At 38.7% G+C, this 23,997-nt stretch overlaps 1 protein-coding gene and 2 pseudogenes across 1 annotated transcript; all 3 read right to left on the bottom strand.

Moving 5' to 3' along the window:
• Nucleotides 1–27: 27 nt before the first annotated feature.
• On the bottom strand, nt 28–2,333 carry LOC106441812 (annotated as a pseudogene).
• Nucleotides 2,334–2,510: 177 nt separating this feature from the next.
• On the bottom strand, nt 2,511–5,349 carry LOC106441498 (annotated as a pseudogene).
• Nucleotides 5,350–7,429: 2,080 nt separating this feature from the next.
• LOC111203928 (basic leucine zipper 43-like) lies at nt 7,430–8,250 on the bottom strand. Its single transcript, XM_022698082.2, has one exon. It carries the CDS (start codon nt 8,180–8,182, stop codon nt 7,610–7,612), a length of 573 nt encoding a protein of 190 aa, XP_022553803.1. The 5' UTR covers nt 8,183–8,250; the 3' UTR covers nt 7,430–7,609.
• Nucleotides 8,251–23,997: the final 15,747 nt, after the last annotated feature.

Here is a 23,997-nt window from a genome sequence, read left to right as displayed (position 1 = left end):
AGTCTTACAAATATTACTAAAAAAAAATTACAAACATACTCTACGTTCAGCCATGTTTTGAAACTTTTTCACCACTGTTTCATTTGTTACCGATGCAAACAAATCCTTCTCAATAAAGCAAACAAGACAATCGCTTAAAAATTGATCTCCAATTCGGTTGCGCGACGCTGTCTTCACAAACTTCATTGCAGAAAAACATCTCTCGACAGTTGCCGTAGCAACTGGTAAAGTTAATGCTAACTTCAAAAGTCTGTAAACTAAAGGATGTGCAAGATGTTTCCGCGTTTCCACCATCAAACGAGAAAGATCTCCAAGACTCTCCAAGTTATGAAATCGACCATCCTCTCTTATATTATCAATGTATATGTCAAGTTGCTGCTCAAGAGAAGAACACTCAAAAAAACTAAAATCATCGGGATAAAACTCAACCAATTTCATCAGCTTCTCTTTGTCAAACAACTTGAACGAATTTGTAGGACTTAAGGAAGCCATACAAATAAGGAGTTGGGTGTTTACCTCAGTAAAGCGATCATTAAACTCTTGGAGCTGCAAATCCAAAATAACATTGAAGCAACTGATCTTGTAATGATGTAAATTGGTTATGTTGCTTTTCTTTCTTCGACTCCCTGAACCAACAAACTCGTCTTCCATCATGATGATTTCAATATCATGTTTCTTACAGAAAGAAGAAACTCTAACCATAAGGGAGTCCCATCCATCATCTCTAAGCTTTTGTAGTTCTCGTTTAGTTGATCCAACCAATGAAACAGCATTCAAAATGTCTTGATCTTTTTCTTGCAAAGCCATGGATAAATTCTCTGTTAATCCCAAAATAAGCAACATCAATTGCATATAGAAGACGAAATCAAACGTACAAAGGTACTTAAGAAGACCATATGCTTGTCGTTTCTTGGAGTCATCATAGCCTTCATTCTGGATATACTTAAGCACCTCAATAACAATCGAAAACAACTCGACCAAACGCACTAATGTCTTATGATGAGAACCCCAGCGAGTATTTGATGGCCTTGGAAGAGAACGCTCTTGATTCTTTCCTTTTCCAGTGCTAATTTCACCACTGCTAATTCCCTTTTTAACTTCCTCACGGTATTTTTCTTTAACCACATCTTGTCGTTTGCAAGAAGCTCCAACTACATTCAATAATGTAGAAATCATATCAAAAAAATCCCCAACTTCAAAATGTTTCTTCGCAACTGCCACTACAACCAATTGAAGTTGATGCGCAAAGCAATGAACATAATAGCTTGAACTGTTTTCCCTTAAAATCAAAGACCGGAGACCATTGAATTCACCCTTCATATTACTCGCTCCATCATAACCTTGACCCCTTATATTTTTCAAGCTCAATCCATACTTAGAAAACAAATCATCAATAGCTAGCTTGAGTGTCAGAGAAGAAGTTTCTTTTACATGAATCACACCAATAAATCTTTCTTTGATTGTTCCATTCTTATCGACAAAACGTAACACAACAGCCATTTGCTCTTTGTGAGAAATATCAGCAGATTCATCCACCAATAGACCAAAAATGCCATGATCAACTTCTTCGATAATAGATTTCACAACTTCCTCGGCAAAACAATGAACAATATCTCTCTGAATCGGTGGAGAAGTCATTTGGTTATTTTTTGGAGCATTCTCCAAAACAACCTTACGTACTGCTTCATTCTGGTCTGCCGTGTATCTTATAAGCTCCAAAAAGTTTCCTTTATTACCAGAATCTTCTGATTCATCATGAGCACGAAAAGGTATTCCTTGTCGCAACAAATATCTAGAAGCATCAACTGAAGCATTCAACCGAAGACGATATTCATTCTTCACAACATCATCATGCTTATAAAAAGCTTGTGCAATGGAATGGTTTTGCTTCATCAAAGAATCACACATCTTAACAGCAATATTGTGAAAGCTATTCATACCACCCACATGAGAAGCTAATCTTTCAGATTTATTCCAACTAGAAAAACCTTCCGTCACAAACGTATCATTCCCGCCTTGTTTATGTATATCATCTCTAAACAAGTAACAACACAAGCAATAAGCTCTATCTGTCGATACGCTATATTCAAGCCAATTACCATACTGATCAAACCAAGCAGGGCTAAAGCGTCTCAATGATTTTCCAATCATCTTTTTTGGAAAATTATGACCATACGGTTTACAAGGACCTCTAGCTAGATACTTGCGTCTTACCTCATCTCTTTGATTTGAATGGTATGCTGTAATTTTTTTCTTTTAGCTGGATCCCATGGCAAATCATCCAAATTGTCTTCAGGTGTTGGTATGAACGGCCTTTTAAGAAATTTTTCCATTGATTTGTCTAACAAAAAAGTGTCATGTTATTAGTTTACATCAAACTTTTAAAAAAAGAAAAATAAATACTTCAAAAGTGACGAGATTCATGACTCACCAACTGCTGGATACAAGTGAATTTCGTATGACAGATGAGTTTGAGAACTGGAAAACCAAAAGACGTTCGTAAGATGAGAGGGAGACAAGACTAGAACACAGAGTTTTGATTTTAGGCTTTTTTAATTAGTGGGCTTTAAACTATAATTCACAAAACTATCAAGTGGGCTTAAATATAATATTGTTCTCTAAATTATCAAGTGGGCTTAAAGACATACGGGGGCAAAATAAATTTTTGAACGGGGGCACAAAGCTTAAGGTTTAATAACTTGCACTAATTTTCAAAATTTTGTTGGGTTCAGTGGCCCCCATCTTAGTGCATGTGGCTCCGCCACTGCTTACTTGCACTGCCCCTCTGCTGTTCAGATTAGCACGAGCAGTTAGATCAGATGAACGTCCTATGTGCACTTGGGTCTGAATATTCCCTCCGATAGCAAGACTCCCATGCCCATCCACCACAGAAAGTCCCAGAGTAGATAAAAAAAAACTACCAAGCAAGTGAGCTTCTAAACTACCCCCATAAGCCGCATCACCTCGACAAGTCATTGCCCCACCACCACACACATCCATTCCGAACCTTTTATTAGCAACCAACTTACGTTCTGCTTTCACCCCCGCAGACACCGAATCACCCAAGAGCGTTGTAGCTAGACCAGCCGCAGCATTGTGTTTCATAAAATTGGAATCACTTCGAAGAGTGCAAGACAATTCATCCCAAGTCTTTTTTTTGCATCTCGAAACCTAGGGAGGTTGATCTATTACCCTCCTCTCCATGTACAACCAAGCTGGCCATTTCCAGCTGCACGTCTGCACCTTTCATTTTCATGAGGTTGTTCTCTGTCACTTTGCCCGAGTAAGACATATGTATCTTTTCTTTAACCAAAGTCCCTTTAGCACTTAGACCATCATAGCCAATATCATGATCCCACCCCGGAACAACCAGGACTGGATTAACACGTAGCAACGGGTTGGAGAGTTCAATAGGTGGATGGGTGCGAACAGGATGATTGTTAGTGTCATACCATATCAGTATAGGTACTGGCATGGTAGGTGGAAGAGTAATATGAGGTCGACGTCTCTCGTTTTCCTCTTCCATCTCTAGTTCCGCCTGGTGCTCAAACTCAACACGATACTGCTCCTTCTGATACTAAGCCTAGAAATTTCAGCTTCAGTCAATCGCTTAAAAGGAGGAGGAAGCTGATGTGATTCCAGAAGAGATGAGAGAAAAAGTGACAGTGGTTGAGCCGTGGATTCCACAACTAATGGTCGACTATTATAATTACGATCATATGCATTTTCTTGTGCTAGAATCTTGGATGCAAACTAGAGTAACAGCAAATGAGGCTTCCACGCTTGACCATTCGGTAACACTCTATGACCCGCCCGGTTGGTCCTGCAAGCAGGGTGGTTCTCAACTAAAGACACAGGGTTCACGAGCCGCAAATCTCGAGCTGCTTGGCGAATGTCCAGCTGAATGGCAAGACAACGTCGTGTTACAAACATGTCGTAGCTAGAGGCAGCGCCATCTGGTGGAGCGGAAGCGGCGTGAGTCAAACCCACGATGGCGTTAGACCATATCGACGGTCCAAGAACATGGGTAATGGTGCGCAAAAGAAGCATGTCGTCATCTATGCTTTGCGTTTGCGTATCCAACCTATCGAGATATAAAACAACATCCGGTGGACTTTTTTTTTGATGAAAGCCCTAATAGACTTGAGGGTTTTCACGTTCTTTGTGTTGATCAAACCATGATGGTGAGAGGCCTGGAGTGTCGATCACCCGGACTTTGATTCCCTGAACAAAACCCTCAACAAGCTGAACCCTCTTCGTCCCCATCTGGAACGCATCGGTGGTACACATCTTCTTCACTTCATGATCATCATCGAAAATAGAATTAATCGTAGCACTCTTGCCAACACCGGTTTTACCGAGCAACATAATCGTACAAGAAAAATCAAGCGGATGATCCTGTCTCTCAAGCTGTTCCGCCATGGAAATGGCGGCACCACCAACACGGCTACTTCCCCTAGACAAAAACTGAGCAACAACAACGTTGTTACGTGGAGTTTGCCCTAATCTGTGTGAAAGCCTCAGAAACTTGACCCTGGTCTCATCGATCTCTGCAGTGGTAGTGGTAGGGTGCTGAGACAGTACGTTGCCATTGACACGGCGTCGTGGAGTGGGTTTCAAAAGAGGAGCACCACGCCCAAGGCCTAGTACTGGGGGAGCAGGAGGTATCAATATATTGTCGTTGATGATTCTATCGTCTGCATTCTTCTTCTCTTCCATGTCTTCTGACCTGCTCGCTCACAAAACCATAACCAAAACGAAATCACCAACCAAACAAAAACACGCTTTAAGCTTTGATATAAAGTTCCAACGTCCCTAACACTTATAAAAATAGCTCAGAAACGAAACCCTAGCTCGCCAAAAACTCTGGAATACTCACTAGCCGCTTTCATTGAAAATGAACCCTAAACGCTTACACAAAAGAGAGAGAGAGAGAGAGAACAACTGCAATGGTGGAAATCTAACCTCGTTTAGAGAGAGAGAAAAGAGAGAGAGAGGCAAACTTCTGACGGCGGGAAGGAAGATTGTTTAGGACTTTGACTGCCAACACTTTTAAACTTATAATGACTTTACAAAAAAAATATTGACGTGAAAAAGTAAAAGTCACAAATTAGCGTGAAGGGAAGATGGAAGTTGAGGCTTTTAAACTGCATGTCTATATTGCTTAAGAAAGAATGGAAAGAATATAGAGTTAGTATATGCATTCCCATAAGCTTTTGCAGCAATATATTCCCCTTCTCAAGTCACTTTTGCAGCAATATATATTCTCCTTCTCAATTGGCATTGGAAGTGGCTGAAGCATCGCATATGCATTCCCATAAGCTATTTAGTATATAGTATATAATAATATACATATATATATATATACGAGTGGGCCATCCGCATAAACACAAATGATGAATCTTGCTCTTATCTTTTAGAATAAAGAGCTGTACTTGCTCACCTTTCCAAGGTATATGCTAATTAACGAAAGACAAGTGACATCAAAAAGAAGAAGTGACATTGCAACTAAGGATGCCCTTTTGCCATCTGGAATGGGCCGTATAGCTAAGCTTATCTGAGGTTCTTCCATGATTAAGCTGCTCAAGTCTTTATGTACCTACCATTCGATAAACATTCCGATGAATAGATTTCGCTTTTGCTCGTAAATGTTATTAGCAACGATCTAATTATATTTAATATCTAGGCTTATAGGTTCCTAAGACAAGTTATCCAACAAAACAAATAATCCAACAAGATGTAAAGATATACGAAAAGCACATGCTAGTGATCAATGTATCCAAAAACCACCCAGATTGATTGTGACTTTGCAAGTGAGAGATAGTTTGACCTCCACCCCCGCCATCAACAGATTTCAGCTTTTATTGGGCCTACTATTAAAGATGAAGCTCGTTAAAGCCCATTAAGAAAACAAAGAATCAGAGACGGGCCCATATTAAGTACTCTCACTCCTTGGCAACATAATCAAACATGTTTTCATAGTTGATTTAGGGTAAATGTTTCCTAGTCCTAATAGACTTCCTCGGATGAAAGTCTTTATAAAAGGATTAGAGAGGGGCCAAACTTCCTTTATCATCATCACAATTCTAGCCATCGAACATGAGTTGTGAAACGATAATAATCAAAGGAGTGAACTGCTCAAAAACGAGATGGTTATATCGAGGAATAGGCACGTTAGTATGCGTGGGTTGGTTAACTAGGTTAATTGTCGCACTCCTGGCTACTTCTTCGTGGTCCAGTACTTTGAAAGACGAATCAAGTGCCTTAGGGATATGCTCAGTACCACCGTTCTCTTATATTGCGTTTAAGGTGGTGAGCTCGTTTTATGTTCCTGTTCCAACACCTAGACCTAAACCAACTCATCACAACTCGGGAGCTACAAGACATTATTTTCCTTACGCCGTCGGGTTTATGATGATCATGATGTGCTCCACATGCTCCTACTTTCGCATGATAGAGTTTTGTATCTGCAATTTTATGATTTTCGCTGGATATTTGGCCGTCTTTCAACTCTCTACGCCTTTAAAATCTGTCTATATACAACATGTTGTCCACGCGTATTTGATGTTGTGTTTGGTTGGGTATTTAAGTTACCAGTTACCTGTTTGGACTGCTTATGGCCTAGCTGCCTTGCTGCTTCTCAATACCTTTCTCTTGAAAGGAATGTTCCCCGAGGAGGAGGAGGAGGAGAATGACAAGTCTCCGGTCTGATCTCAACGTTAATATTAGGGATTTTTCACGTCTTTTGTTTCTTTTTATAATATAGCTCCTTAATATCTCATTTTGTATATTATCAAGTAATTTTCTTGCATTTTGAAACCAAATTTTGAGTTGCAACCCTTTGACAATGGTTACATGATCAAATTGTATCTTATTTCTCTGGACCTTACATCTATCCTTACATCTATGAGGTTGAGAAGTGAACTCATATATATATCAAAGATCATTTAATTGGTCCAAATCACTTATTGAGATTGAAAGTTTGAAACGCATACTCATATATAGGCAATCCCCAGCTTGTAGTTGTTATTCACCGTTGAAATAAAAGGCAATAATTCACATATAGAAGACGATCGATCATTATTTTACGTATACGTAAATTTTCAGAAACCAATTCCAGCTCATTGATATATATGTCCGTCGAAAAGAATTACAGAAATTATCAAGTTACTTTCTCTTGGGTAAGGAGAGCTGGTGGTACTTATGTGTTTTCTTTTCGTATGCACGTATATATAAATACATTGTTTTTGCTCCCAAAAATATACATGTAGAATATAATTACCACCTTTTTGTTTCTTGTTTACAACTTTAAAATTATATCACCAATTATTTATCATCCATCATCTTCAAGTGAAAGAAGAAATAGCCATCATCTCCAGTTATCTTTTTTTTTTTTTTGGTTTATACAAACTACAATAGATATAACTCATAGACGTAATCTTCAAATTCACTATTCATCAAAAGATAACACAAACTTTAGTACGTAGTTAAACCGTTAAAAAATAATTTATCAACGGTGCTAGCTCAGTGAAAAATACATAAGAAATCCGCTTTATTCTCAGCCTAGAAATATATGGGCTGAAACTTATTAAGTTCGATCACAAACAACTCATGACGGATGATGAGTCCTTGGATCATTTGTAATACAAGAGAAGTCTTGATCCAAGTCATGATCCAAGGAAGAAGAACAGTATCTACCACGGAAACTTGTGCTTCCCCCTTCAAGCTTCTTCATAGATGTGATAACTTGTTGAAGTTCCAAGTTTTCCTCTTTAAGACTCAAGTTCTCTTGAAGAACAAGATCATTGCTATCCGAGGCTTGGTTAAGCTTTTCTAAAATCTGGTGGTTCTCGCTTCGAAGCCAAGCAACCTGCGAGAGAAGCTCATCTAAGTGTCTTTGCTTTCTCATTCTTGACCTTCTTGCTGATTCTCTGTTAGATACCATACGTCTTTGCTTTCTCTCGCTGATGACGAATGTCTCTTCAGTTGCTTCATCGGACGTGGTAGAGTTGTTGTTGCTTGCTGGAGATTGTAGATTATTGAGTTCTTGAATTTGAGGGTATGAGAGAAGATTGAGATTGTTATTGGTTGAAGGGTTTAAGTTGTTGTAATAGGGGTTTAAGTGGAAGTAGTCTTGTTGTTGCATGTTGTTTATACTTGAACTATCATAATTTGGATGCATGGTCAATTTCTCTCTAGTTAGATCTCAAAGAGGGTGAGGTTATGGTAGAGATTGGCTGAGAAGGGGTGTTTATACAGATAGAAAGGCATTAGAAGTGGACCACACTTTCTGTAAATTGGTGGCTTTCGTGACACTTTCATAAGGATTTTGCTTTTGAAAATATATGTTAGATTATGTCTTCTACATGACCATTGGCATGTTTTCTTTCTTTAAGTTATTGCGAAGAATATTTGTTCAGCTTTTTTAATGGCTGCCATATAAATCTACAAGTGTAGTGGACACCAAAGAGGATTTTTTTTCTTGTAAAAATTATTAGTTATGACATCGATAAACAGGTTGAAGTAGTATTATAATTTTTAAGTTGATCCCGATTACAGGTATATTGTTTATTCATCGACCGGTTAATGCATGAGAATGAAAGTACTATGGAAAGCCCATGCCTTATGGTCTATCATAACCTGATAATCAGTGCATGCATACACAAAACTTATATATATATTATATGGGTGTGTATCACTGTGTGTGTGATGACACATGGATGTGGTGCATCGATCATGAAATGGTTAGCTTAGTAACCAAGAGGTAAGTTGTTGAATATGTACACATGTGAGTATAGGAGAGGGTGCCAGCGCATCAAACATGTGCACATACATGATGCATGGTCATGATGTTCAAGAAAGATTGATCTGACAAAGATTTATATATCATCCCCATGCATTATCATGATAATGACACATGAAGACTAGTACCATTGTGGATAAAATCAAGTTTGGATCAGTGTTGTGTTCTTACATCACAGAAAAAGTTTGTAGTTTCTAGCTGTGTGGTTTCAAAATTATTTAAACTTAGAAACAATGCTTTTGTTTTTGACCAAAAAAAATAGAAACAATGCTTTTGTTAGCCAACATATAAAGTGGTAAGAGCATGATTATTGGAAGATTCTTAAGATGGGGTTCTTAGCGAAATATAATAACCCGTCTCTTAACTTTTAACTAAAAAAGCTAAGAACCGACATAAACTTTACAAATTGACTTATTTGGCATCATTAGAGCATGATTATTTTAGCTTTTTTAGTTAAAAGTTAAGAGACGGGTTCTTATATTCCGCTAAGAATCTCACCTTAAAAACCCCGCAATTATCATGCTCTAATGATGCCAAATAAGTCAATTTGTAAAGTTTATATATATTCTTTATTTTACAAATCACTAATTTCTCCGCGTCTTGTTTTCTTTCTAAAAATATAAGAGATTATCTTCTCCTATAAGAAGGATGAATTGCTATATGGTTTTCTCTGTAGACTTTTAGAGGTCCTAGATTTAAAAAAAAAAACAATGTGGTGTTAACTACGTATCACACAAAAAAATAAATCTTAAAGTAAGGAGTTAAATGGTTAGCTGAACTTATAAGTTATAACTACTAAATTAGAATTTTCCTTTCAGTAATTGGAGAATTCCGGACAAAATCATGTACTAATATATTCTTCAAATTTTGTAGAATAATTAAGTATTCTTAATATTTTAAAATTTTAAAGCGGAAATCATGAATAAATAGAATGACTCGTTTCTGGTCTTTCAGTTTAATTTGAGGTAATTACTTAATCACCGTAATTGTTTGTTCTTCTCAAACGTTACGTATTAAATCTCATCAAATCAAGTTATATAAAGAAGATCATGTCAATATACAAGAACATAATTATTACTCCAACTCTTCTCATATTATATGGGCATATATGGTCAAACACCACTATCAACAAAAACCAAACCGAATAAACTCCTTAGTTGCACTAGGAAAGCAAGATGTGTTAGGCAAGTTTGGCTTGTCGTTTTATGATGTTGATTACAAAGGATATAGTACATTTGAGGAGCTGATGACTCAACAACCACTTAAAACCACACACACTTACAAAAAGATTACAGTTTATGACCAATATTTTTGCTTCACTTAGCTCACTAACTAATGTTAATTAGATGAGTGTTATCCCTTAGCTGGTCAAAATAAGAAGATCGTGGTTGTAGGTTTGACTTTATAATATAACGTCATCAAAATTTAGGGAATCGCTTGGGTTTGTCCTATAGTTTCCTTAAGATATTCTTTATAGTTAACTATAGTCGGTGTCCGCGCTACGCGCGGAAAACATGTTCAAATTAAGACATTTTTATTTTTGATTGGTAGCCGCATATTGATTTATTTTAAATTTTCATAAAATTTTATTGTCTTTATGTGTTGAATAAATTTTTTTTTGTGGACAATTTTAAAATTAAAAGAAACGTTAGTCAGTTCACACAGTTTAAAACAAAATAGTTTGAGAGTAGAAATAAGTAATTGTCCAAAGGGAATAGTGTTTGGTAGATAACGGAAAAGAATAAAAATAAGTTAAGGTGTAGACGATGTCTGGGAAGTATACTGTGAATGGTCTTGTAGAGCTGGCACTTTCTATTGGGGGCGGACCTATTGTTAAAAAGAATTTTGTTAGTACAACTTCATTATTGAGTTTGGAGATTTTTGGTCGGCAGACTTACTTGTTGCTTGCATCTTATGGTATAGAAAGTTGTTCGTGATTCCGGGGAGCCTGATCTGGGTGAGCATCTGATCGTGATTCTGGGGGAGGGAGAGAAAGGAGTTTAGTATTTTTGGATAATGTTGTGTATTGTGTTGCAAATAATAATGGATTACCTGGTAAGTGAGGTAGACCGTTGTATATTTCTTTGTAGACTATGTTTTTAACCCTTCCAATCTTTTGATCCTTTCTTTACAAATATTTGTACGGTCACGGGGCAAACTCTAGAAATAAACAACAACATGGAAAAATTATTTTCCTTTTTCAAATTTATTTTTATAGAAATTATAGTTCCATATATGTTTATATATTTTATGTATTTATAAATTTATTTTCTTTATTTTTAAGGGATGCTAAGATTTTGAAATTGGAAAATTTTTGACCCACCTATATATTATTTTAATTAGGAAATTTTGAACTTTAAATGTTAATTTTTATTATAACTGCAAAGATTAATTTTCAATATAAATTTATGTTTAAATACTGCGAAATACATCATTTAATATAAACAAAATACTACAAACATAAAAGAAACACCTGCTATGATGAAACAATGTAGTGAATTTACAACTTGTATAATTGTTTTATGGGAGAATTGCCAAGTGTGACTCAAAACTTGGAGTCAAACCCAAAACAATACCCCAACTTGGGTCAAAGGCAAAAGTAACCTAAAAGGCTATTGAAATTACAACTATCCCCTTGTGACCAAACAAAAAAACGGAATTTTTTTTACGTTTCTACCCCTCGCAAGTCGTCTGTTTAGACGACTTGAAAATAAGTCGTCCAGACGACTTAACTGAAAGTCGTCTGGACAGTTAGTCTTAAACATAATTTAAAATTTTTGTAAAAAATATTTTGATAAGTGAAAAATGGGAATTATGTAATTAACATATGTCTTAGGAGGTATAAATTAAGATATAACAAATTTCAATTGTTTTCAGCATAGATGAGTGAAAGTAGTGAGTCATGATATTCTTTAGTTTATGTTTCATCAACATATGTTGTAGTATTGTATGTGTTCTTAGGGTTAGATTTTGGAAAGCATTAAAACCGTTTTTGAAAATTTTTAAAATTACTTATGCGTGTTCATTTCTGTGTATAGTAAACACTATTTAAGTATAATTTGATTTTATAACGTGGTTAGTTAGTTAATCTAGTCATTTTAGTTTAGGGGTTCATTTTAGGGTCTAGGACGACTTAATATTTTGTCGTCTGAAAACAGACGACTAAATATTAAGTCGTCTGTTGTACATTATCAGCCAGAATAAGTCGTCTAAACCGGACCAAACCTTAAAGTTTACCAATGTACTTTTAAAGCTAACCGGATTATTTACCCAATATATAAGGTGATTTTTATTTTTTTTGTTTCATTTTTCGCGAAATTCAGAAACCCTAACAGTTCTCTCTCAAAGGCGATTTCGAATTCCCACGATTTCCGAACAAACCATCGTTCTCAACGTCAGCTATCTATCTCACTTCATTCTCACCGTTGTCGCCGCAGCTTCTTCTAACCCTAGCGCCGCCGATTCCTCTAAACCCTAGCGCCGCCGATTCCTCTAAACCCTAGCGCCGCCGCTTCCACTATTTCCGAACAAACCGTCGCCCTCGCCACCGTGGTCACCAACGTTCTCACCGCCGCTTCCTCTAAACACTAGCGCCGCCGCTTCTTCTAAACCCTAGCGCCGCCGCTTCTTCTCTGTAAACCTTAGCGCCGTTTCTCTGTAAACCCTAACGCCGCTAAGTCATCAATCTCGAGGAAAAGATGAACATAAAACGTTGTCTCTATCAATTTACTCATTCTCACCGTTTCACGTTTATTTTTTCAGATCTATAACCGCAATGACGAGTACTCCAACTCCTTCTGCGACTGGAAGACTTGTAAGTAATTTAAGTCGTCTGGAAAGTCTTCCAACTGGACGACTTAGTAGATGACTTAAATATAAGTCGTCCATTTGGAAGACTTTCCAGACGACTTAAATTTAAGTCGTCTACTAAGTCGTCTGGACTTATATTGTTGTCTTTGATTATTTTGCAGACAAAAAGGATGGATATTCCAGAACTCCCCCGTAGGTTATACACATCAGGGGAAGAGCCAGAAGCCCACAATAGCATTTCGTATCATACGGATAACAGCAAGTTGCATACTGCTCTTAGGAAAGCTCTTACTGATGACGAATTTGAAGAGCTCAAGGAGTCGAGTTTGGGAGTTTTCATCAAGTTCAAGGAGCAGGGATTTGGTTGGGCTTCAAGGCTGGTTCACTACATGCTCAGTTTCAAGCTGGACATTAAGAAGAAGTATGAGATGTGGTCTCTCGTTGGTCCAGAACCTTTGAGGTTTTCACTGTTAGAGTTTGAAAACCTCACTGGTCTAAACTGCGAGTACATCGAGGACCTTGAGACACCAAAATGTGACGTTACCCCAGAGATGGTTTCTTTCTGGGGGATGCTGGGAGTTCATCTGGAAGCTGGGCCAACTACTGATCAGATAATAGCAGCACTGAAGAGATGCGGGGATTGGTCCAGGGAAGATCGCAAGCGGCTCGCGTACCTCTCCATCTTCACTGGATTCATTGAAGGGAGAAAGTTTTCAACCGCTACACGATCTACTCTGGCAAGGCTAGTGATGGATTTAGAACGGTTTGAGAATTATCCATGGGGGAGAGTCGCGTTTAAGGTGCTGATGGACTCTTTGTGGAACAAAGAAATTGCTGGCTGTTACACCGTGGATGGGTTTATACAAGTTCTTCAGGTCTGGACGTACACAGCTATGCCGGAATTGGGTGCTAGTATTGGTGGTCCCAGAGCAGACAGTCCGTCTCCACCGATACTGGCTTACGAGGGCAGCAGAGGCCGCAGATCAATGAAAGCTGCTATCTTGAGTCAGGTATTTACTTCAATCCAAAAGACTGCGCAGACGACTTATTATAAGTCGTCTGGAAGGTCGTCCAGCTGGACGACTTATCGGACGACTTATAATAAGTCGTCTGGAAAGTCTTCCCAGCTGGACGACTTATCGGACGACTTAATTAAGTCGTCTGGAAAGTCTTCCATCTGGACGACTTATTAGACGACTTATTATAAGTCGTCTGGAAGGTCTTCCAGCTGGACGACTTAGTAGACGACTTATAATTAAGTCGTCTATTTAGTATTTTTTTTCAAATATCTAACTCGATTCTTCTATTTACTGCAGACCCGCGTGATCAACTTTGTTGAGAAGGACATTAGTGAAATGTGGCCAAAATGGGACTCTGAGGTTGAGGACCTGCCCGCGGAGAACATCATTAAAGTCATGTATGAGCGGAGACCGTGGAAGTGGACCATGGATTGCTGGGAAGTCACTGGTACTAAGGTCAATACAAAACCTAAGGTTGTGACTCCATCGAAGAAGGCCAAAGAGATGGTTGTGTTGGAGGAGGAGGAGGAGGAGGAGGAAGACAATCCAAGACCTCGGAAGAAAGCTCGTAAAGAGGCTCCTAAAGTGGCTAGTGAAGAGGCTAGAGAAGAGGCTAGAGGGGTGACCAGAGAGGAGTTGGAAATTATGTTCAAGGGCGTAGCTGACTGCATGAAAAAAGGGTTTAATAAGTGCATGAGGGAGTTTAGGAAGTTGTCCGATAGATTGGAAGCTGTGGAGAAGAAGGTTGGTGTCACCAATCAGGCTACCCCTCCACCTCTAACCAATCAGGCTACCCCTCAAGATAAACAGCCTACCCCTCTTGCCAAAGAAACCGGGGGTAGAAACAAACAGGCTACCCCTCATGCCAATGAAACCGTGGTTAGTAACCAGCCTCCTCCTCATCAAACCAAACAGCAGCCTCCTCCTCCTCAAAAGAAACAGCAGCAGCCTCCTCCTCCTCATCAAACCAAACAGCAGCCTCCTCCTCCTCAAAAGAAACAGCAGCAGCCTCCTCCTCCTCAAAAGAAACAGCCTCCTCCTCAAAAGAAACAGCCTCCTCAAATCAAAGAGGTTAGTATCAAATCCAGGGTTAACTAGTTGTCCAGACGACTGTAAAAGTTGTCTGGACGACTAGTTGACCCTGGACGACTTAAACGTAAGTTGTCTGGACGACTAGTTGACCACGGAAGACTTAATTTTAAGTCGTCCAGGGTCAACTAGTCGTCCAGACAACTTTTATTTAAGTCGTCCAGGGTTAACTTGTGTGCAACTTTTATTGCAGAGATGGTTGCCGGAGGATACAGCAACCGAGGCGAACTCGGTAAATAAGATCTTGCCGGAGGATAAAGCAGATGGTGTCACCTCCAAAGAGATTGTTGCTGTCACTTCCACCGATCACCAACCGAGCCTCGCTTCCACCGATCAACAACCGAGCCTCGCTTCCACCGAGCCAAGCGATCCAGTTTCAGAACCGAGCCTGGTTGTATTGGACAAGCGTGCAAAGAGTAAACGAGCGAAGAAACCTGCTCCCACTGTGAGATCTCCTTATACGGCAGAGAAAAAAAAAGATAAAGTGGCAGCCTATAATCCATTTCCGCCAGTAAACAAAGATAAGTTGAAGGAACTCGCTGATTGGTTGAAAACTGATCCGTAAGTGATTGCTTTACCCATAATAGCTTGATTTAGTCGTCCAAAACTGATTGCTTTTTTGTTTGCAGTCATTATTTAACTAAGACCGAGGACAAACCACGTACATCACCAACAAGGTGGTACCACTTCCTCCGGACAGCCAGAGGATGGCTGGAAGACTGCGTAAGTCTTCTGCACACGACTTATATTTAAGTCGTCTGGTAACTTCTAACTTGTTATATTTAATATGCAGCATATAGATGCTTGGATTAATGTGCTAAGGCAGAGGTATCAGGAGAACCCACAAGCTTTCAGGAGCGAGCGAATGTGCTTCCTGGATCACAACTTTTCCCAGTCTTGGAGAGAGCAGTATCAGCTCTTCAAAACATCGGAACCTGATCACAAAGGTTTAGGAAGAGTTCTACCTGGTGGGGCGTCGTATTTTTATGACGGATCAATACCTTCATTTTGCCAATCAAACAAGAAGTGGGGGGAGGACATTGATGATATCTATGCGCCAGTGAACTTGGACGACAAGCATTGGGTTGCTATTTGGATATCGATCCCTAAGAGGCACATAGTCGTCTGGGACAGCATACCTTCATCTAGTGTACCAGACGCATGGGATGCGATAATGGAGCCTTTTCTCCAGATGGTCCCTTATCTGCTTGTTGAGTGCGCAGCCACCGACGAAATACGGGTCAAATACGGGTTGGAGCCATACACATATGAGAGACCGCTGAAAGGTGTACCCACGGCCAACAATGGTGATTGTGGCGTGTACGCTGTAAAGTACATTGAATGTCATGCTCTTGGGGTCTCCTTTGACCCTAAAGACTTTGCTAGGTGCAACGCGAAGAAAATGAGGGATAATATGGCGGTGGATATATGGAAGGAGCTTGTTGATCAGCATCTGAAAGAAAATGTGGATGGTGATAAGTTCGTGGGCATGTATGATTAGATTTATGTTTGTATTTGAACTTGTCTTTGTATTTGAACATGATGTTTTAACGAGCGAAGTATTTGTATTTCAGCTTGTCTTTGTATAGATTTGTAAATATATAAGTTGTCTGGAAGAAATAAGTCGTCTGGAAGGTTTTCCAACTGGACGACTTACAAATAAGTCGTCTAGAAGGTTTGGACGACTTATTATAAGTCGTCTGGAAGGTTTTCCAACTGGACGACTTACAAATAAGTCGTCTAGAAGGTTTGGACGACTTATTATAAGTCGTCTGGAAGGTTTTCCAACTGGACGACTTACAAATAAGTCGTCAAGAAGGTTTGGACGACTTGAAGGGATAGTAGAAGGTAGTCTAAAAATAAAATACACTTGAAGGGATAGTAGAAGGTCGTCTAAAAATAAAATACACTGGACGACTTAGTAGAAGGTCGTCTAAAAATAAAATACACTGGACGACTAAAATTTTAGTCGTCTGGACGGGTAATCAAGACTGGACGACTTAAATTTAGGTCGTCTGGACAACTAGTCAACTGGTTGTGTACATTGTGGTTTCGTATGGCCAGTTTCCTTGCAGTTTGAGCATCTCCGTGCCCTGTGTTTCTTCCTGGGTTTGTGTCCTCTCATCCTAGATAGCTCCAACCAAGATTGCCATCTTGATTTCTTCGGTCTCCCCCGACCACGCTTTAGTTCTGGAGGAAAGCATTCTCGTTCCTCAATATGTTGTGACACGATAGGATATATATTCTCTGAGTATCCTGCATACAGATAATTCTTTGAGTACAGTGGACATACAAGTGTGGAGATATGCAAACCAGCATGTATTCCAGCAGCTATAGCATGAGAGCAAGGTATTTTCTCCACTCCATAGACACCACAATCACACTTTGCATGTTCCAAATCAACCACACAGTCCATTTTGCCACCTTTGACAAAGAAATGCCATCCATCAATTGGTTCGACCGTCATCGTACCCGCTATCTCTTCTCGAACAGCAAGCAAGTATTCAACACCCCCGCTATGTTCAGTTGTGAGACTCAAAGCATCTTGTCTCCTTTTCCAATACCATTTTCCTAACTTCTGCCTTATGAACTCCAGCAGGAACGTAATCGGAAATCCTCTTGCTCGCTTCAGTGCGGAATTAATAGATTCAGCAATGTTGCTTGTTTTTATGTTGAACCTGTTCCCCTTACAATAAACCCTTGACCATAGCCTGACGTCGGCTTTCTCCAAATACGTTGCAAGTTCCGGGTTTGCACTCCGTATCTCAGCCATGTACCGGTCAAAATCGTAAACCGTGTGAGCATAAGCAGCCCCTTTCACCAAGTACATGAGATGTTTCCCTTTAAACTTTTTGACAATGTTATCTTGAAGGTGATAATAACATATTCCTCGGGTTGCCCAAGGAAACACCTTATCACACGCACTTTTAATGGCCTTGTGCCGGTCGGAGACTATCACCAGAGGCTTGTCATGAGATATACAACTAGCCAATTTTGTGAAAAACCATTCCCAAGAAGGTATATCTTCCTCATCCACGATCCCAAAAGCCAATGGGAATATCTGAAAATTGCCATCTTGTGCGGCTGCAACTAACATAGTTCCTCCATACTTTCCACTTAGGTGAGTTCCATCCACCACAATGACCCTTCTCTGATACTTAAAACCTTTGATAGAAGCTCCAAAAGAGAGAAATAGATACTTAAATCTTTTCATAGAATCAAGTTCTATCGCCGTGATAGAATCAGGATTTGCAATGGAGATTTGCTCGAGATATGATGCCAGACGCGAATACCCTTCTTCTGCTGATCCTCTCACCAATCTTTGTGCATATAACAGTGCTCTGTATGAAGTGGTGTAATCAAGCGCCATGCCAAACATGTTCCTCATTGCATCAGTGATATGCTGCGGAGTTATCCCATCAATGATTCCAACACGATCAATGAAAAGACTACCTACATACTTCGGAGTACAGTGTCTCCGCTGAGCGATTCGGTCTCCCGCTGAGCATAAATGTTTTTCCACATACTTTGTTACCCAAAACGTGTTTTTCCCATGTTTGACACTCGCTCTGACCTTCCATCCACAATAGCTAACCGGACATGTTGCCACAACGAGAGTTTTCGTTGATTTGTATAATCTGAAAGAAAACTTACCCCTCACTGCTGCCAACCGCAGCTCTGAAAGCAGTGCACCCTTGCTAACAAAACTCTGGTTGACATAGATACTGGTACCATTCGATTTTCCTCCTTCAATAGCATTTGTCTTAGCATATGTCTTTTGGATTTCTTCAAAACAAATATTATCATCATCTTTCTCGTCCTCATCTGGAACCTTTCCATAAAGACTGTAATCCCCACCATTCTGATCCGTTTCACCAACAATAGAATTATCAGCATCCTCCTCCCCATTTTCCTCCTCCCCATCTTGATTTTCATCTTCAACAAACTCATTATCACCAACATCTTCAAAACATTCATCAGCTTCATCATCATCACCAACATCTTCTTCCCATTCACCAGCTTCATCATCATCACCAACATCTTCTTCCCATTCACCAGCTTCATCATTATCACCAACATCTTTTTCCCATTCACCAGCTTCATCAATATCCCTTTTCTCTGAAACCGTTTCGACCTTGCTGCGGCTTGATACACAAAGACATACTCTATGGGTTTTGAGTATCTCCAGCAAGTTTCGAACTTGTCTATCACTTGTAACATGAATGGGAAGACTGCCTGGAGCCATCATCATTTCTGCTGGTAATGAGTAGCTAATCTCCACACTCACTGTTCTCATGTCCAGGTTATAATCTTCTTGAGCCATTGCAACAAGTTCAGCATGTGTTGAATCTTCATTCAATAAAAACAATCTTGCTCCTTTGAGATCATCAACCACAAAATCCCAACGGAAATCTCTCAACAACCATTCTCCATACACTGCATGTAACTGAAAAATCATCTGCAAATATTCAAAATAAAACACATTAGTAAACATAGAGAAAATGAAGAAGTTCAATAAACATTGCCGCAGACGACTTAGCATTAAGTCGTCCAGAAGACTTAAAGGTAAGTCGTCTAAAGAGGTCACTTTTGCAATTGAAAATTAAAAGGGACGACTTAATTCTAAGTCGTCCGGCTTTGTTTGTTAAAAAAAAAACTTCAGACGACTTATATATAAGTCGTCTACGAGAAACGGGCTAGTTTTGCATTTGACCGAATCGTGTCAGATCTTTGACTATTTCTGGACGACTTATAATTCAGTCGTCTCTGGAAAGTTAAAATTTCAATATTTTATGAAAACTTGACGACTTACGTGTAAGTCGTCCTAGGTTAGTTTTGTAATTGAAAAATAAAACTTGAAATTTAACTTTCTCCAGACGACTTAGATGAAAGTCGTCCAGCTAAACGACTTAATTTAAGGTCGTCCGGGATAAGCAAGGTTTGACCAGAAAATTGGGAAAAATTCTGGACGACTTTGCTTTCCCCGGACGACTTTAAATTAAGTCTTCTGGAGGGACGACTTTATATTAAGTCGTCTGGTTAAAGTTAAATTATGAAGTTTTATTTTTCAATTACAAAACTAACCTAGGACGACTTACACGTAAGTCGTCAAGTTTTCATAAAATATTGAAATTTTAACTTTCCCAGAGACGACTGAATTATAAGTCGTCCAGAAATAGTCAAAGATCTGACACGATTCGGTCAAATGCAAAACTAGCCCGTTTCTCGTAGACGACTTATATATAAGTCGTCTGGAGTGTTTTTTTTTAACAAACAAAGCTGGACGACTTAATTTAAGTCGTCCGTTTGACCAGAAGACTCATCAGTAAGTCTTCTACATACAGATGACTTACTAGTAAGTCTTCTACGCGAACAGATCTTGAAAAAAAATTCAAATTCGTACCTTAAACTAGGTGAGATGACTTCGTTTGCACACAGGGTCTTCTCCAACCACCCAGAACCTCAAACGAAAGCAACCGTAAGTCAAAACGAAAGAAATATGGCTATGTCAACCATAGCCCATATTTTGAATCAAAAGCTTGAGTTTTTTGGATGAATATAGAGAGAAAGTGAAAGAAATGTTGTTTTTAGTTCATAACAATTGAAACAGAGAGAGTGTAAAGAGATTTACGTGCATTAAAGGGCATTAAAAGCTCCAAACAGTTCGTACAAGGTTGTTGCCACTATTCATTGCAGTGGCAATATTGTAAATACTTGAAGAATATGAGGTTGAGACAGTAAAGAAGCCATTTTCGAAAAAAAGAAAAAAAAAATGTTAATGGCATTTTCGTAGATAAAATGCAGGTGTGGGGTTAAAATCTCAAAAAAAAAGGAGTCAAAAGAAAAGGTTAGTTTTCTGTTTGACTTCAAGTTTTGAGTCACTTTTGCAAAAAACCCTTGTTTTATTAGAGTTTTGGGTTAAAGTAATATATTAATATTTCAATAATATTAATGTTTTTGATTCAAAACTGATAATAAGGGAGAGTTAAAATTTTGGTTTTATTAGGATTTTAAGTCATTTAAACTTTCTTTGTTCTAATATATGTGAATTTTCATTAGAAGATATTAATTTAATTTTTTGGTTTTAAAATATAAAGTAGGTCTAAAACTTTTTATATTTTCAAAATAAAATTACTTTTTATATTGTTTAGAAACATATTACGAACAAATCAAATTAAATAAGCTGTAACTAATCTTCTTAAAAAAAAAAACTTCGGAAAAAGAAAATCATAAAGATCAATGCTTAATGTGTGGAAACCTTTGGCTCTCTTTCGTACCGGTACCTCCAAGACATCAGATTCAAGTTTTCAAACCGAGAAGAAGAATTTAATCTCTATATTCTCTAGCCAACTGACGATGAGTTCTTTTCCTTCTGAATTACAATTATCAAGCTGCTTTGTAAACTGGGCTAGTGATAATAAGCTATTGAATTATTGTTGAGTAACTATGAAAGTCACTGGGCTACTTATGATCGTATAAACAAACCCCTAAAAAAATATCTTCTGGAGCTACCACCACCGTTAACAAACATAAAAATGCCAACGACCCTTAGCCACCTCCACGCAGCATCTCATCCTTCTCTTTCAGAACCGATGATTTCATGGAAAATGCACCGAAGATAAAGTGTGTAGAGAATATGATTAGATCATCACAAAGACTTGTCTTTGAACGTAGATGAAAATCAAAATATATACTGAAGAACTTATTAAGAGAGACGAAGAAGAAGAAGAAGGCTTCATGCTCTTCTCCTTGGTTCTCCTTGGAATCATAAGATCTGTACTTGGATTTGAAGAAATCCATGGAAAAGATGGTTGAGCACGAGATTCATAGCGAGTGGAGAAGAGACGTCGCCGTTGATGAATCGGTGGAGAAGCAAGCCGGAGCGAATCTGTGCCTTCGTGGTGATTGTCATTACCTTGAACATGGAGATGAACGGTGAAGATAAAGCTCTTGACAGATTTTAACTAGTCCATGCCGATTGCCTGCAAGAGAGAGGAGGTGATCTCCGGCGACAGAGTTTCCTGTTCTGAGGTAGATATCGATTAGGGTTACGGGGGAGTGACTTTAGGCTTTTTAGGCTTGAGTGAGTTAGTGATTTTGGCCAGCCCGAGAATGAAAATGGCAAAACTCTGTTTCCAATTCATTGGTTTAAAGCCCAGAACGGTAGTGACATGGCATATTGATTGGCCCACAATATTTTTGTCCATGTGGCAGGGCTTAAGAACTAGTGATTTAGTCCCTTTTATATAGTAGGATAAGTAAACAATGGACGCAATAGATAATCTTTACGAAAACTATTTAATAATTGGAGAGTTGAACAAATCATTGGTCCCTTTTTCTCTCTTGTCACTATTTGAACTTTTTAGAACGTATCTTTCTTTAAATAACTAAAAACGTAGACATGCATGGATGTGTTATAATCCATTTGTAAGAAGGCTATGTTAACTAAAATATATGCATATCGATATTGGTCCAGAGGAAGAACTTTTGGGTGTTCGCACAAAGTAAAATAACACAGTAATAGAACATGCTTTTTTCTTTTTAAAAAGTTAATGTCAGGTTCTACTGTTTAAGTGTGACGTACATTATCACCTGAGGTAATTAAACTACATATTCAAAAGACAATTAGTTTTTGCTGAACAGATGCATTGCAGTTCCTTGATTTTGGATCAACTTTTCATTGAGATTAATAAGCTGTGATGTTATAGATTTTCATCTCAAACCGACTGATAATTAATTGGAAAACAGTTTCTGTGAAATTTATAAAACAGTAACTTTTGTCGACTGACATAAACCCTCAAATTGCATAATTTGAAAGAAGACAAAAATTACTACGGAATGAAAGATAGTGTGACTGTGTTGGTCAAACAAAAGGGCAAATAAACACCATCAAGTCATATCATTACAAAGTCTATTTCTTCTTTACTTCAGTCTCATGTCCTTTTGCACGGTTTGTTCTCCTTTCACAGCCACAATTTTCCTCTATTTTTATCTTGTTCACTTTTTGCCAATTTGCTTTTTTTTTTTCTTAGTGTTTCCTTTATAATTCCGCGTCCTTTATTTGTATGATTTTTTAGTTATATATCCAATTTATAGTTTAATATTTTCGTTCGTACCTTTAAATCATTCTATCCAATTTGCCAAATGGAGAATAATACTCACAAGTATGTTTTAAGAAATATCTTTATATATAAAGTACAGTTTTTTTCACTTCTGGATGCGTCACCTCAGCAGACAGGTCAGAAATTCGAGGGATGAGTAGCTGCCACGTGTCATGTTTTTCAAAGTGCAGAGTTTCATCTAATTTCGCATGGCTTATTTCTCTTTCTCACCGCCTTCTGGTTTCACCTCCTTGCGGCTGCATAACGTTTCTCCAATATATTTAATGCATTTGAGTCTTTACAACACCCTTCCCGAACCTTCTTGCCTATTTGAAAGCTCTCCATAGCTTGCAAATACCGGATCTACTTCTTCATGCTCTGAAAATAGGTTTCTCTTTTGCTTTTCCAGAAGATTGATGAGTATATCTTCTATGCCGTCTTGAACGTCGCTACATCACAACCATCGCCACTACAGTTCTCCGATGTTTTCATAACCCATTCAAAAATCAAAATCCAAAAACAAAACGACCCCAAAGAGCCAAGACCTTGAAGATCTGAAGGAGGGTAACACGGTCATAAAAACAGTGTCGTGGTTCAAGTGGTGAAGAAGTTCGCCGGTGGCTCGAAAGGCGAAATCGACGGTGGTGCCAGTGGATAACACGAAGAAGCTTAAACCGCCGGCGATGGATCATGTGAGACCGGAGGTGAGGCTGACGATATGCAAAGCTCGATCGGAGAAGAAGAAGATACAAGTGATTCTAGCGAAATAGATCAACAAAGGAGCGAAGGAGAGACGTATGGATTGAACTCCGGCAGCATGGTGGTGGCGGCATCGTCGGAGATGGGAGGCGGAGGAGGAGCGACGTCGTTGGGATCAAGCTTAGGGCAAGGAGCGTAGTCAGAGGAGTGAGGAGCTTTGGGCTCCGACGCGGCGGGAGTAGAGATCCGGCTGCCATCAGGATTTTCTTGCCCACTCATGCTTTGATTCTTCTTCTTCTTCTTTCAATACGATCTTCCTATAGTAATTAATTGTGGCTTGACACAATTTTTTTTTATTTTCTTTTGGTTAAGTAAAGAGAAACACAATTCGAAGCTCGCAGACTACAAATGAATTAAAAATGTCAGTCAGTGTTACGTTGGCATTATTAATCGTTTTGTAGTATGTTATTTTATG

Source organism: Brassica napus, chromosome C3 (assembly GCF_020379485.1).
Source record: "Brassica napus cultivar Da-Ae chromosome C3, Da-Ae, whole genome shotgun sequence".
Taxonomy (NCBI): Eukaryota; Viridiplantae; Streptophyta; class Magnoliopsida; order Brassicales; family Brassicaceae; genus Brassica; species Brassica napus.
This window is presented reverse-complemented; position numbering and strand designations above follow the sequence as displayed.

Coding starts and splice junctions, on each gene's coding strand:
- LOC111203928 (XM_022698082.2), bottom strand. CDS start 8,182: ATGCATCCAAATTATGATAGTTCAAGTATAAACAACATGCAACAACAA.